This window comes from Anomaloglossus baeobatrachus, unplaced genomic scaffold, assembly GCF_048569485.1.
Source record: "Anomaloglossus baeobatrachus isolate aAnoBae1 unplaced genomic scaffold, aAnoBae1.hap1 Scaffold_3292, whole genome shotgun sequence".
In the NCBI taxonomy this organism is placed as follows: Eukaryota; Metazoa; Chordata; class Amphibia; order Anura; family Aromobatidae; genus Anomaloglossus; species Anomaloglossus baeobatrachus.
In genome coordinates this window covers 1-15,000 of record NW_027442676.1, presented here as the reverse complement: position 1 = coordinate 15,000, position 15,000 = coordinate 1, and the positions used below count along the sequence as shown (strand labels likewise).

Here is a 15,000-nt window from a genome sequence, read left to right as displayed (position 1 = left end):
TCAGAGTGAGCTGAAACTTGAAGGGAGCAGGAGCTCCAGCCTGGGTGGCTGTGGACACGGACGGAGCTAGGCCTGTGTGGCGGCCCGTGGGATTGTGTGGAACTCTTTGGACTACTGTAAGGACGATTGCTTTGTTATCCGGTCCGAGGATTGTCGGGAAGGGCCCCGAATCTGTTTTACGTGGACTTATCGTGTGCTGTTCCAGTGTTCTTGTGAATAAACCTGTTGGATCGTTCCTCGGCCTGTTGTCTCTCCTTGCTCTGCTGTACACCCCGTCACAGATGTGATTAAGTGTGTGGACAGGTAATCAGTGCAGAGTAGAAGAAATACCAGGCCTGTGAGAGCAGAATTCCTGCTGGTCGGTCGGTGATAAAATACTTATTCCATGTAATAAAATGCAGATTAATTATAAATCCTACAGTGGGATTTTCTGCATTTTCTTATTCTGTCACAGGTGACGTTATCTACGGTAAATATTACAGCCCGCGCCACTCTGTAGGGGGAGACTGCAAAATCTGCAGAGGAGCGGACACTTATTTTCGTGTGTGTGTGTGTGTGTATATATACACACAAAAACACACACCTCGGACATCGTACATGTGTCACACCTTTATACACCTCACACACACACACTGCACACTTCATACACACACCTCCTACACACACACACCTCATATACACAGTGTATGCACCTTATATACACACACTGCGTACACCTCGTACACACACAGTGCGTACACCTCGTATACACACACACACCTCACACACACACTGCACACTTCATACACACACCTACACACACCTCATACACAGTGTATGCACCTTATACACACACACTGCGTACACCTCGTACACACACAGTGCGTACACCTCGTATACACACACACACCTCACACACACACACTGCACACTTCATACACACACCTCCTACACACACACACCTCATATACACAGTGTATGCACCTTATATACACACACTGCGTACACCTCGTACACACACAGTGCGTACACCTCGTATACACACACACACCTCACACACACACACTGCACACTTCATACACACACCTACACACACCTCATATACACAGTGTATGCACCTTATACACACACACTGCGTACACCTCGTACACACACACACACACAGTGCGTACACCTCGTATACACACACACACACACAGTGCGTACACCTCGTATACACACACACAGTGCGTACACCTCGTATACACACACACATGCACACCTCATACATACACATACACACACACACACACACACACAGTGTGCACACCTCATACACACACACACACAGTGCGCACACCTCGTATACACACACATGCACACCTCATACATACATACACACACACACACACACACACACACACACACAGTGCGCACACCTCATACACACACACACACACACACACACACAGTGCGCACACCTTGTACACATCTTGAGATGTCATTCTTGCCCTAACTCCTCTTCACGTCCTCTTGCACTCTCCATTTCCATCCATATAATGGTGATGTCCCAGTGTAATAGGAGCCTCATTCATGAGTAAAGCAGCCATTCTTGGTATCTATTGAATGGGACCTGCTCGGTTGATTCGGGAGGGCGGTGAGGATCAGTACTTTTTGGCCAGGAATCAAGGTGAAGATTTGGGTTTCTGTGGCTCGGCGGATGTGGTGGGAGGCCTGCTATCAGTCAGGTGGGATATTGGGGACTGACCAGTGGTGGATAGGTTGGTGTCGGGATGGGGTCACGGTTGGGATGCTGCTGGTTTCTCCGCTTTTTGGCCGGCACCAGGAGCATTTTTTGTATATTTCTGGTAGGACATGGTGTATAATGATTAACCCCAAACCTTGATCTGCGGTGACTGAGAGAGCTGGCACTCCCGTAATCTGCGATTTAACCTCTCCTCTTCTTCCACCCTTTCGCGGATGGAGTCCCTCACTCGAAGTTCGGCCTCGGCCAGCTTCTCTGCCTTCTGCTGCACCTCCTCCTGTAAAGTTGAAATTAGCGCGTTTCGCTCACTCTCCTCCTTCTCTAGGTGCAACAGACGCTGCCTCAAAGCCGCCAGTTCCTGAAACACAAAAACAAAGAAAGCCGCTCGTCACAGGAGATCGCCATGCAGAGGTCTGACCACAGCTGGAGGTAGTGGGGAGGCCATTGTGTTACCGGAGTCTTTCCACTGTCCAGCTGGCTCCTCAGGCGCTGCAGCTCTTGCCTCAGACGTCCGTTCTCTGACACCAGGAGGTCACGATGCTTCTCCAGATCTGTGTCACCCTAAAAGGAAGGGAGGCATCTTATTCCTGACTCCACATGGAAAGACGTATGGCCAAGAACGCTTTGTGGCTTACCCGGATCTGCGGCTTAATGTGGTCAAGAATTGCATCAGCTCACTGAGGGGTGTCCCTGTTTTCAGGCTATTGTTTAAAACATTCAGTGTTCTGCATCATGTGTCTAACAGGACACATACCCAAAAACTATCCCCAAATGGAGATGATGGGGTCACTTGTGGGATTGAAAGTCAGCAGAAGTCTGCCCAGTTCAACTTACCAGCTGGGGGTGAAGACTAGACATCTCCTCAACCTGGTGCTGCATCTGTAAAACAGAAGTACAAAACATATGAGTGACCACAAGGCCCACACAAACCATAAGGATGACCACCAGACTGATGATCGTGCTACACAAACCATACAGATGAACACCAGACCCACAATGGTGTCACACAAACCATAAGGATGACCACCAGACCCACAATGGTGCCACACAAACCATAAGGATGACCACCAGACCCACAATGGTGTCACACAAACCATAAGGATGACCACCAGACCCACAATGGTGTCACACAAACCATAAGGATGACCACCAGACCCACAATGGTGTCACACAAACCATAAGGATGACCACCAGACCCACAATGGTGCCACACAAACCATAAGGATGACCACCAGACCCACAATGGTGCCACACAAACCATAAAGATGACCACCAGACCCACAATGGTGCCACACAAACCATAAGGATGACCACCAGACCCACAATGGTGTCACACAAACCATAAGGATGACCACCAGACCCACAATGGTGTCACACAAACCATAAGGATGACCACCAGACCCACAATGGTGTCACACAAACCATAAGGATGACCACCAGACCCACAATGGTGTCACACAAACCATAAGGATGACTACCAGAATAATGATCGTGCTACACAAACCATACAGATGAACACCAGACCCACAATGGTGCCACACAAACGATAAAGATGACCACCAGACCCACAATGGTGCCACACAAACGATAAAGATGACCACCAGACCCACAATGGTGCCACACAAACCATAAAGATGACCACCAGACCCACAATGGTGTCACACAAACCATAAGGATGACCTCCAGACCCACAATGGTGCCACACAAACCATAAAGATGACCACCAGACCCACAATGGTGTCACACAAACCATAAGGATGACCACCAGACCCACAATGGTGCCACACAAACCATAAGGATGACCACCAGACCCACAATGGTGCCACACAAACCATATAGATGACCACCAGACTGATCGTGATACATAAACCATAAAGATGACCACCAGACCCACGATGGTGTCACAGAAACCATAAGGATGACTACCAGACCCACCAACCGTGATGGCACTTCACCTGTTGAAGCTTCTTGCACATTTCTTCATGCTCCTTCTGCTTCTGTTCTAACATGTCCTGCATGTTGTACAGCTTGACATGTAACATTTGGTCTTCCATATGTGGTCCCTTTCCATGAGCTGGGCTGTCACCTTCCAGCTGTCTGGTTTCTGCAGGCAGCTCGGTCTGTCTCTCGGCTTGCACTCTGGGCTCTACCTGCAGTCTTCTTAGCTGCAGCTGTACTTGGATGTCTCTGGTGGTCTCTTGTTGGTTGCGGACCTCCGACTGTCTGTTTCCTGGAAGACTTCTCCCCTCCTGGTGTGTTCTCCATGCTTGGACCTTTGCCATTGGCGGTCTCTGCGTCACTCTCAGATGCTGTGTCATTCCGCTGTTCTGAGGCCTTTGCTCCTCTAGATCTGGGGGTCCTTTTCCATCTTGTTTCTGGGGTCCCACCATGATCAGGGGGCCAGAAGCACTATATGTCCTCCCCAGTACACACCACCAGCAGCCTGGGATGGAGAGAAAGGCAGAGGATTAGGATGAATGGCGCAAAGGTTAGGGGGCAACACTGCTATAGATATCAGTCCGGAGGGTCACCGACCGGACCACAGGTCAGGGGGCAACACTGCTATAGATATCAGTCCGGAGGGTCACCGACCGGACCACAGGAAGCACAAACATGACCCCTCCCCCCCAAACACTGTGCCTGTAACTGCACTATACATACAGACATCATATACTCCCCCTAGACCTTATATATGATGTACAGAACCCAATGACCTAATATACAGAGGGCCCCCCCACCCAGAACCTATACATGATATACAGACCACCCCAGAACTATATAACCTGATACAGTCCCTGACAGATGTTCTGTCGCTTATCCATGTTATGTAAATAAAAGCTTATAACCTGACTTTAAATTCATCCATTGGTTTTATAAATTACTCTTTTGAAAGCTGAAACCCTCCCATATTTGGTTTAGGTTATGAAAATAAAGTTGCTGCAAAGCTGAAATATTGATCATTTATTGAATACAGAAAGGTCAGATTTTGGTAAGGGCCGTTTCAGATCACTGGTATTCTGCCGCACTCGCAGATCCGGCACAAGGGCAGTACAGTACTTTACAGTTCACTGGCAAGCTCCGGGCACATAGGGTCATGTGACCGGAGCATGTGACAGCATGTGACCGGGGCTTTCCGCACTGTCTGTGAACTGTAAAGTACTGTACTGCCCTTGTGCCGGATCTGTGAGTGCGGCAGAATACCGCTGATCTGAAACGGCCCTTAGACAAAAGTTTTGTCGCCTTGTGATATAATGCACCCGATCCTAGCTTACATCCTCACCTGTGCTCACTAAATGATGGGTTAATTAGTGGGTGTGTATAAAAAGAAACCCAGCACCCCAGACCATCACTGGAACTGCAACTTGACCTCTGACAACATGCCAAATATCCACCCTGCGACCAAAGCCTTGATTATCAAGAGGCTGGAGACCAGATCCACTGCAGAGGTGGCTGCACCTTTAATGTGTCTCAGCGTCAAGTGCAAAGAATTAAAAAAAGTGTGAAGAGACTGGAGATGTTTGACAAGCCCAGGTCCGGCAGACCCCGCAAGACAACTGCTCAGGAGGAACGTTTGTTGGTTAGAAAAGCCAAAGCCAGCCCCTCTTCCACTGCAGCAGAGCTCCAACAGGCCTGGTCACCTCAAGTCCCTGTGTCAACTAGAACAGTTTGTAGGATTCTGTCTGGAAATGTCCTCCATGGTTGAATTAGTGCCCAGAAGCCAGCACTAAACTAAGGCAATTAGAAAACCGTGTGGCATTTGCCAAGTCCCACAGCTGCTAAACAGATGGACGCTGGAAAAGTGGCAGAAGGTGGATTTCTCTGATGAATCTTCAGTTGAATTACACCACAGCTGCCACAAATACTGCAGGAGACCTACTGGATCCCGTATGGATCCAGAAAACAGGTAAGTTTGGTGGTGGAAAGATCCTGGTCTGGGGTTACATTCAGTATGGGGGTGTGCGAAACATTTGCAAGGTGGAAGGCAATATCAATAGCCTAAAATATCAAGAAGTATTAGCTACCTCTTACATTCCCAATCATAAAAGGGGTCACATTCTGCAGCAGGATGGTCTCCATCCCATACATCCATCTCTACAACAAAGCTCCTCCGGGCAAAGAAGAGCAAGGACTGGCCAGCCCAGTCACCAGACAGGAACATCATTGAGCATGTTTGGGGTAGGATGAAAGAGGGAGCTTGGAAGACAAAACCAAAGAGTCTAGATGAGCTCTGGGAGGCGTGTAAGATGCATGCTCTGCTATTCCTGATGAGCTCTGGGAGGCGTGTAAGATGCATGCTCTGCTATTCCTGATGAGCTCTGGGAGGCGTGTAAGATGCATTCTCTGCTATTCCTGATGAGCTCTGGGAGGCGTGTAAGATGCATGCTCTGCTATTCCTGATGAGCTCTGCGAGGCGTGTAAGATGCATGCTCTGCTATTCCTGATGAGCTCTGGGAGGCGTGTAAGATGCATTCTCTGCTATTCCTGATGAGCTCTGCGAGGCGTGTAAGATGCATGCTCTGCTATTCCTGATGAGCTCTGGGAGGCGTGTAAGATGCATGCTCTGCTATTCCTGATGAGCTCTGGGAGGCGTGTAAGATGCATGCTCTGCTATTCCTGATGAGCTCTGGGAGGCGTGTAAGATGCATGCTCTGCTATTCCTGATGAGCTCTGGGAGGCGTGTAAGATGCATGCTCTGCTATTCCTGATGAGCTCTGGGAGGCGTGTAAGATGCATTCTCTGCTATTCCTGATGAGCTCTGGGAGGCGTGTAAGATGCATTCTCTGCTATTCCTGATGAGCTCTGGGAGGCGTGTAAGATGCATGCTCTGCTATTCCTGATGACCTCTGGGAGGCGTGTAAGATGCATTCTCTGCTATTCCTGATGAGCTCTGGGAGGCGTGTAAGATGCATGCTCTGCTATTCCTGATGAGCTCTGGGAGGCGTGTAAGATGCATGCTCTGCTATTCCTGATGAGCTCTGGGAGGCGTGTAAGATGCATGCTCTGCTATTCCTGATGAGCTCTGGGAGGCGTGTAAGATGCATTCTCTGCTATTCCTGATGAGCTCTGCGAGGCGTGTAAGATGCATTCTCTGCTATTCCTGATGAGCTCTGGGAGGCGTGTAAGATGCATGCTCTGCTATTCCTGATGAGCTCTGGGAGGCGTGTAAGATGCATGCTCTGCTATTCCTGATGAGCTCTGGGAGGCGTGTAAGATGCATGCTCTGCTATTCCTGATGAGCTCTGCGAGGCGTGTAAGATGCATGCTCTGCTATTCCTGATGAGCTCTGGGAGGCGTGTAAGATGCATGCTCTGCTATTCCTGATGAGCTCTGGGAGGCGTGTAAGATGCATGCTCTGCTATTCCTGATGACCTCTGGGAGGCGTGTAAGATGCATTCTCTGCTATTCCTGATGAGCTCTGGGAGGCGTGTAAGATGCATGCTCTGCTATTCCTGATGACCTCTGGGAGGCGTGTAAGATGCATGCTCTGCTATTCCTGATGAGCTCTGGGAGGCGTGTAAGATGCATTCTCTGCTATTCCTGATGACCTCTGGGAGGCGTGTAAGATGCATGCTCTGCTATTCCTGATGACCTCTGGGAGGCGTGTAAGATGCATGCTCTGCTATTCCTGATGAGCTCTGGGAGGCGTGTAAGATGCATGCTCTGCTATTCCTGATGACCTCTGGGAGGCGTGTAAGATGCATGCTCTGCTATTCCTGATGAGCTCTGGGAGGCGTGTAAGATGCATGCTCTGCTATTCCTGATGAGCTCTGGGAGGCGTGTAAGATGCATGCTCTGCTATTCCTGATGAGCTCTGGGAGGCGTGTAAGATGCATTCTCTGCTATTCCTGATGAGCTCTGGGAGGCGTGTAAGATGCATGCTCTGCTATTCCTGATGAGCTCTGGGAGGCGTGTAAGATGCATGCTCTGCTATTCCTGATGACCTCTGGGAGGCGTGTAAGATGCATGCTCTGCTATTCCTGATGAGCTCTGGGAGGCGTGTAAGATGCATGCTCTGCTATTCCTGATGAGCTCTGGGAGGCGTGTAAGATGCATGCTCTGCTATTCCTGATGAGCTCTGGGAGGCGTGTAAGATGCATGCTCTGCTATTCCTGATGAGCTCTGGGAGGCGTGTAAGATGCATGCTCTGCTATTCCTGATGAGCTCTGGGAGGCGTGTAAGATGCATGCTCTGCTATTCCTGATGAGCTCTGGGAGGCGTGTAAGATGCATGCTCTGCTATTCCTGATGAGCTCTGGGAGGCGTGTAAGATGCATGCTCTGCTATTCCTGATGAGCTCTGGGAGGCGTGTAAGATGCATGCTCTGCTATTCCTGATGAGCTCTGGGAGGCGTGTAAGATGCATGCTCTGCTATTCCTGATGAGCTCTGGGAGGCGTGTAAGATGCATGCTCTGCTATTCCTGATGAGCTCTGGGAGGCGTGTAAGATGCATGCTCTGCTATTCCTGATGACCTCTGGGAGGCGTGTAAGATGCATGCTCTGCTATTCCTGATGAGCTCTGGGAGGCGTGTAAGATGCATTCTCTGCTATTCCTGATGAGCTCTGGGAGGCGTGTAAGATGCATGCTCTGCTATTCCTGATGAGCTCTGGGAGGCGTGTAAGATGCATGCTCTGCTATTCCTGATGAGCTCTGCGAGGCGTGTAAGATGCATTCTCTGCTATTCCTGATGAGCTCTGGGAGGCGTGTAAGATGCATTCTCTGCTATTCCTGATGACCTCTGGGAGGCGTGTAAGATGCATTCTCTGCTATTCCTGATGAGCTCTGGGAGGCGTGTAAGATGCATGCTCTGCTATTCCTGATGACCTCTGGGAGGCGTGTAAGATGCATTCTCTGCTATTCCTGATGAGCTCTGGGAGGCGTGTAAGATGCATGCTCTGCTATTCCTGATGAGCTCTGGGAGGCGTGTAAGATGCATGCTCTGCTATTCCTGATGAGCTCTGCGAGGCGTGTAAGATGCATGCTCTGCTATTCCTGATGAGCTCTGGGAGGCGTGTAAGATGCATGCTCTGCTATTCCTGATGAGCTCTGGGAGGCGTGTAAGATGCATGCTCTGCTATTCCTGATGACCTCTGGGAGGCGTGTAAGATGCATTCTCTGCTATTCCTGATGAGCTCTGGGAGGCGTGTAAGATGCATGCTCTGCTATTCCTGATGACCTCTGGGAGGCGTGTAAGATGCATTCTCTGCTATTCCTGATGAGCTCTGGGAGGCGTGTAAGATGCATGCTCTGCTATTCCTGATGAGCTCTGGGAGGCGTGTAAGATGCATGCTCTGCTATTCCTGATGAGCTCTGGGAGGCGTGTAAGATGCATTCTCTGCTATTCCTGATGAGCTCTGCGAGGCGTGTAAGATGCATGCTCTGCTATTCCTGATGAGCTCTGGGAGGCGTGTAAGATGCATTCTCTGCTATTCCTGATGAGCTCTGGGAGGCGTGTAAGATGCATTCTCTGCTATTCCTGATGAGCTCTGGGAGGCGTGTAAGATGCATTCTCTGCTATTCCTGATGACCTCTGGGAGGCGTGTAAGATGCATTCTCTGCTATTCCTGATGAGCTCTGGGAGGCGTGTAAGATGCATGCTCTGCTATTCCTGATGAGCTCTGCGAGGCGTGTAAGATGCATTCTCTGCTATTCCTGATGAGCTCTGGGAGGCGTGTAAGATGCATGCTCTGCTATTCCTGATGACCTCTGCGAGGCGTGTAAGACGCATTCTCTGCTATTCCTGATGAGCTCTGGGAGGCGTGTAAGATGCATGCTCTGCTATTCCTGATGAGCTCTGGGAGGCGTGTAAGATGCATTCTCTGCTATTCCTGATGAGCTCTGGGAGGCGTGTAAGATGCATGCTCTGCTATTCCTGATGAGCTCTGGGAGGCGTGTAAGATGCATTCTCTGCTATTCCTGATGAGCTCTGGGAGGCGTGTAAGATGCATGCTCTGCTATTCCTGATGAGCTCTGGGAGGCGTGTAAGATGCATTCTCTGCTATTCCTGATGAGCTCTGGGAGGCGTGTAAGATGCATTCTCTGCTATTCCTGATGAGCTCTGGGAGGCGTGTAAGATGCATGCTCTGCTATTCCTGATGACCTCTGGGAGGCGTGTAAGATGCATTCTCTGCTATTCCTGATGAGCTCTGGGAGGCGTGTAAGATGCATGCTCTGCTATTCCTGATGAGCTCTGGGAGGCGTGTAAGATGCATTCTCTGCTATTCCTGATGAGCTCTGGGAGGCGTGTAAGATGCATGCTCTGCTATTCCTGATGACCTCTGGGAGGCGTGTAAGATGCATGCTCTGCTATTCCTGATGAGCTCTGGGAGGCGTGTAAGATGCATTCTCTGCTATTCCTGATGAGCTCTGGGAGGCGTGTAAGATGCATGCTCTGCTATTCCTGATGAGCTCTGGGAGGCGTGTAAGATGCATTCTCTGCTATTCCTGATGAGCTCTGGGAGGCGTGTAAGATGCATTCTCTGCTATTCCTGATGAGCTCTGGGAGGCGTGTAAGATGCATGCTCTGCTATTCCTGATGAGCTCTGGGAGGCGTGTAAGATGCATGCTCTGCTATTCCTGATGAGCTCTGGGAGGCGTGTAAGATGCATGCTCTGCTATTCCTGATGAGCTCTGGGAGGCGTGTAAGATGCATTCTCTGCTATTCCTGATGAGCTCTGGGAGGCGTGTAAGATGCATTCTCTGCTATTCCTGATGAGCTCTGGGAGGCGTGTAAGATGCATGCTCTGCTATTCCTGATGAGCTCTGGGAGGCGTGTAAGATGCATGCTCTGCTATTCCTGATGACCTCTGGAGGCGTGTAAGATGCATTCTCTGCTATTCCTGATGAGCTCTGGGAGGCGTGTAAGATGCATTCTCTGCTATTCCTGATGAGCTCTGCGAGGCGTGTAAGATGCATTCTCTGCTATTCCTGATGAGCTCTGGAGGCGTGTAAGATGCATTCTCTGCTATTCCTGATGAGCTCTGGGAGGCGTGTAAGATGCATTCTCTGCTATTCCTGATGACCTCTGGGAGGCGTGTAAGATGCATTCTCTGCTATTCCTGATGAGCTCTGGGAGGCGTGTAAGACGCATTCTCTGCTATTCCTGATGAGCTCTGGGAGGCGTGTAAGATGCATGCTCTGCTATTCCTGATGAGCTCTGGGAGGCGTGTAAGACGCATTCTCTGCTATTCCTGATGAGCTCTGGGAGGCGTGTAAGATGCATTCTCTGCTATTCCTGATGAGCTCTGGGAGGCGTGTAAGATGCATGCTCTGCTATTCCTGATGACCTCTGGGAGGCGTGTAAGATGCATTCTCTGCTATTCCTGATGAGCTCTGGGAGGCGTGTAGATGCATGCTCTGCTATTCCTGATGAGCTCTGGGAGGCGTGTAAGATGCATGCTCTGCTATTCCTGATGAGCTCTGCGAGGCGTGTAAGATGCATGCTCTGCTATTCCTGATGAGCTCTGGGAGGCGTGTAAGATGCATTCTCTGCTATTCCTGATGACCTCTGGGAGGCGTGTAAGATGCATTCTCTGCTATTCCTGATGAGCTCTGGGAGGCGTGTAAGATGCATGCTCTGCTATTCCTGATGAGCTCTGGGAGGCGTGTAAGATGCATGCTCTGCTATTCCTGATGAGCTCTGGGAGGCGTGTAAGATGCATGCTCTGCTATTCCTGATGAGCTCTGGGAGGCGTGTAAGATGCATGCTCTGCTATTCCTGATGAGCTCTGGGAGGCGTGTAAGATGCATGCTCTGCTATTCCTGATGAGCTCTGCGAGGCGTGTAAGATGCATTCTCAAGCTCATGGAAGTCACACACAATATTACATATGGCTCTAATATCCCCACAACTTCATTCTCCAATGTTATGCCACGTATCTGTGTATTAGAAGGGAATTATTTGTGTGAATTTTCACATTACTTTCTGTGCTCATTAAATGATGAATATTTCAGCTTTGCAGCAACTTTATTTTCATAACCTAAATCAAATGTGGGAGGTTTCAGCTTTCAAAAGAGTAATTTATAAAACCAATGGATGAATTTAAAGTCAGGTTATAAGCTTATATTTACATAACATGGATAAGAGACAGAACATCTGTCAGGGAGTGTATACAGACCCCCCCCCCCCCACCCAGAACATATACACGATATACAGACCCCCCCCCCACCAGAACCTATACACGATATACAGACCCCCCCCCCCCACCCAGAACATATACACGATATACAGACCCCCCCCCCACCCAGAACATATACACGATATACAGACCCCCCCCCCACCCAGAACCTATACACGATATACAGACCCCCCCCCCCCACCCAGAACATATACACGATATACAGACCCCCCCCCCCACCCAGAACATATACACGATATACAGACCCCCCCCCCACCCAGAACCTATACACGATATACAGACCCCCCCCCCACCCAGAACCTATACACGATATACAGACCCCCCCCCCACCCAGAACCTATACACGATATACAGACCCCCCCCCCCACCCAGAACCTATACACGATATACAGACCCCCCCCCCACCCAGAACCTATACACGATATACAGACCCCCCCCCCCACCCAGAACCTATACACGATATACAGACCCCCCCCCCCACCCAGAACCTATACACGATATACAGACCCCCCCCCCCACCCAGAACCTATACACGATATACAGACCCCCCCCCCCACCCAGAACATATACACGATATACAGACCCCCCCCACCCAGAACATATACATGATATACAGACCCCCCCCCAACCCAGAACATATACACGATATACAGACCCCCCCCCACCCAGAACATATACACGATATACAGACCCCCCCCCCACCCAGAACATATACACGATATACAGACCCCCCCCACCCAGAACATATACACGATATACAGACCCCCCCCCACCCAGAACATATACACGATATACAGACCCCCCCACCCAGAACATATACACGATATACAGACCCCCCCCCACCCAGAACATATACACGATATACAGACCCCCCCCCACCCAGAACATATACACGATATACAGACCCCCCCACCCAGAACCTATACACAATATACAGACCCCCCCACCCAGAACATATACACGATATACAGACCCCCCCACCCAGAACCTATACACGATATACAGACCCCCCCCACCCAGAACCTATACATGATATACAGACCCCCCCACCCAGAACCTATACATGATATACAGACCCCCCCACCCAGAACATATACACGATATACAGACCCCCCCCACCCAGAACATATACACGATATACAGACCCCCCCACCCAGAACATATACACGATATACAGACCCCCCCCCCACCCAGAACATATACACGATATACAGACCCCCCCCCCACCCAGAACATATACACGATATACAGACCCCCCCCCCACCCAGAACCTATACACAATATACAGACCCCCCCCCCACACACACCGGACGATATACAGACCCCCCACCCAGAACCTATACATGATATACAGACCCCCCCACCCAAAACCTATACATGATATACAGACCCCCCCACCCAGAACCTATACATGATATACAGACCCCCCCACCCAGAACCTATACACGATATACAGACCCCCCCCACCCAGAACCTATACACGATATACAGACCCCCCCCACCCAGAACCTATACATGATATACAGACCCCCCCCACCCAGAACCTATACACGATATACAGACCCCCCCACCCAGAACCTATACATGATATACAGACCCCCCCACCCAGAACCTATACACGATATACAGACCCCCCCACCCAGAACCTATACACGATATACAGACCCCCCCACCCAGAACCTATACACGATATACAGACCCCCCCACCCAGAACCTATACATGATATACAGACCCCCCCACCCAGAACCTATACATGATATACAGACCCCCCCACCCAGAACCTATACATGATATACAGACCCCCCCACCCAGAACATATACACGATATACAGACCCCCCCACCCAGAACCTATACACGATATACAGACCCCCCCCACCCAGAACCTATACACGATATACAGACCCCCCCCACCCAGAACCTATACACGATATACAGACCCCCCCCACCCAGAACCTATACACGATATACAGACCCCCCCCACCCAGAACCTATACACGATATACAGACCCCCCCCACCCAGAACCTATACACGATATACAGACCCCCCCACCCAGAACCTATACACGATATACAGACCCCCCACCCAGAACATATACACGATATACAGACCCCCCCACCCAGAACCTATACACGATATACAGACCCCCCCACCCAGAACCTATACACGATATACAGACCCCCCCACCCAGAACCTATACACGATATACAGACCCCCCCCACCCAGAACCTATACATGATATACAGACCCCCCCACCCAGAACCTATACACGATATACAGACCCCCCCACCCAGAACATATACACGATATACAGACCCCCCCCACCCAGAACATATACACGATATACAGACCCCCCCCACCCAGAACATATACACGATATACAGACCCCCCCACCCAGAACATATACACGATATACAGACCCCCCCACCCAGAACATATACACGATATACAGACCCCCCCACCCAGAACCTATACACGATATACAGACCCCCCCACCCAGAACCTATACACGATATACAGACCCCCCCCACCCAGAACATATACACGATATACAGACCCCCCCACCCAGAACCTATACACGATATACAGACCCCCCCACCCAGAACATATACACGATATACAGACCCCCAGTATTATTGGCCTCTGCTGTTGCCCCTTCCTCTCCTCGTTCCTCATTGTCTGATCGCACTGGAAGGAATCACTTGGAATGTCAGAGGAAGCGGATGCCAGAGTCATGAGCAAGCGGGAATGTATCCCTGCACTCACCGCCCCGAAACCTGCACTCACCGCCCCAACCCCCCTGCCCCGGAGCATGCACTCACCGCCCCAAAACCCCTCACCACCCCAACCCTGCACTCACCGCCCCCAACCCCCCTCACTGCCCCGGAGCATGCACTCACCGCCCCAACCCCCCTGCCCCGGAGCATGCACTCACCGCCCCAACCCCCCTGCCCCGGAGCATGCACTCACCGCCCCAACCCCCCTGCCCCGGAGCATGCACTCACCGCCCTAACCCCCCTCACTGCCCCGGAGCCTGCACTCACCGCCCCGAAACCTGCACTCACCGCCCCAACCCCCCTCACTGCCCCGGAGCCTGCACTCACCGCCCCAACCCCCCTCACTGCCCCGGAGCCTGCACTCA

At 50.8% G+C, this 15,000-nt stretch overlaps 1 protein-coding gene across 2 annotated transcripts in view; it reads right to left on the bottom strand.

Moving 5' to 3' along the window:
• LOC142270523 (kinesin-like protein KIFC3) overlaps positions 1 to 14,628 on the bottom strand; it is a 51,941-nt gene extending 37,313 nt beyond the window's left edge. For both annotated transcript variants that reach the window (XM_075332441.1, XM_075332442.1), the window contains exons 1-5: positions 14,484 to 14,628; positions 3,679 to 4,166; positions 2,558 to 2,602; positions 2,177 to 2,284; positions 1,860 to 2,081 (exon numbers count right to left, since the gene is read on the bottom strand). In XM_075332441.1, the coding sequence (XP_075188556.1) occupies positions 1,860 to 2,081; positions 2,177 to 2,284; positions 2,558 to 2,602; positions 3,679 to 4,113 (810 nt within the window). In that variant the 5' untranslated portion in view covers positions 4,114 to 4,166; positions 14,484 to 14,628. The remainder of the gene's footprint in view (positions 1 to 1,859; positions 2,082 to 2,176; positions 2,285 to 2,557; positions 2,603 to 3,678; positions 4,167 to 14,483) is intronic.
• Positions 14,629 to 15,000: the final 372 nt, after the last annotated feature.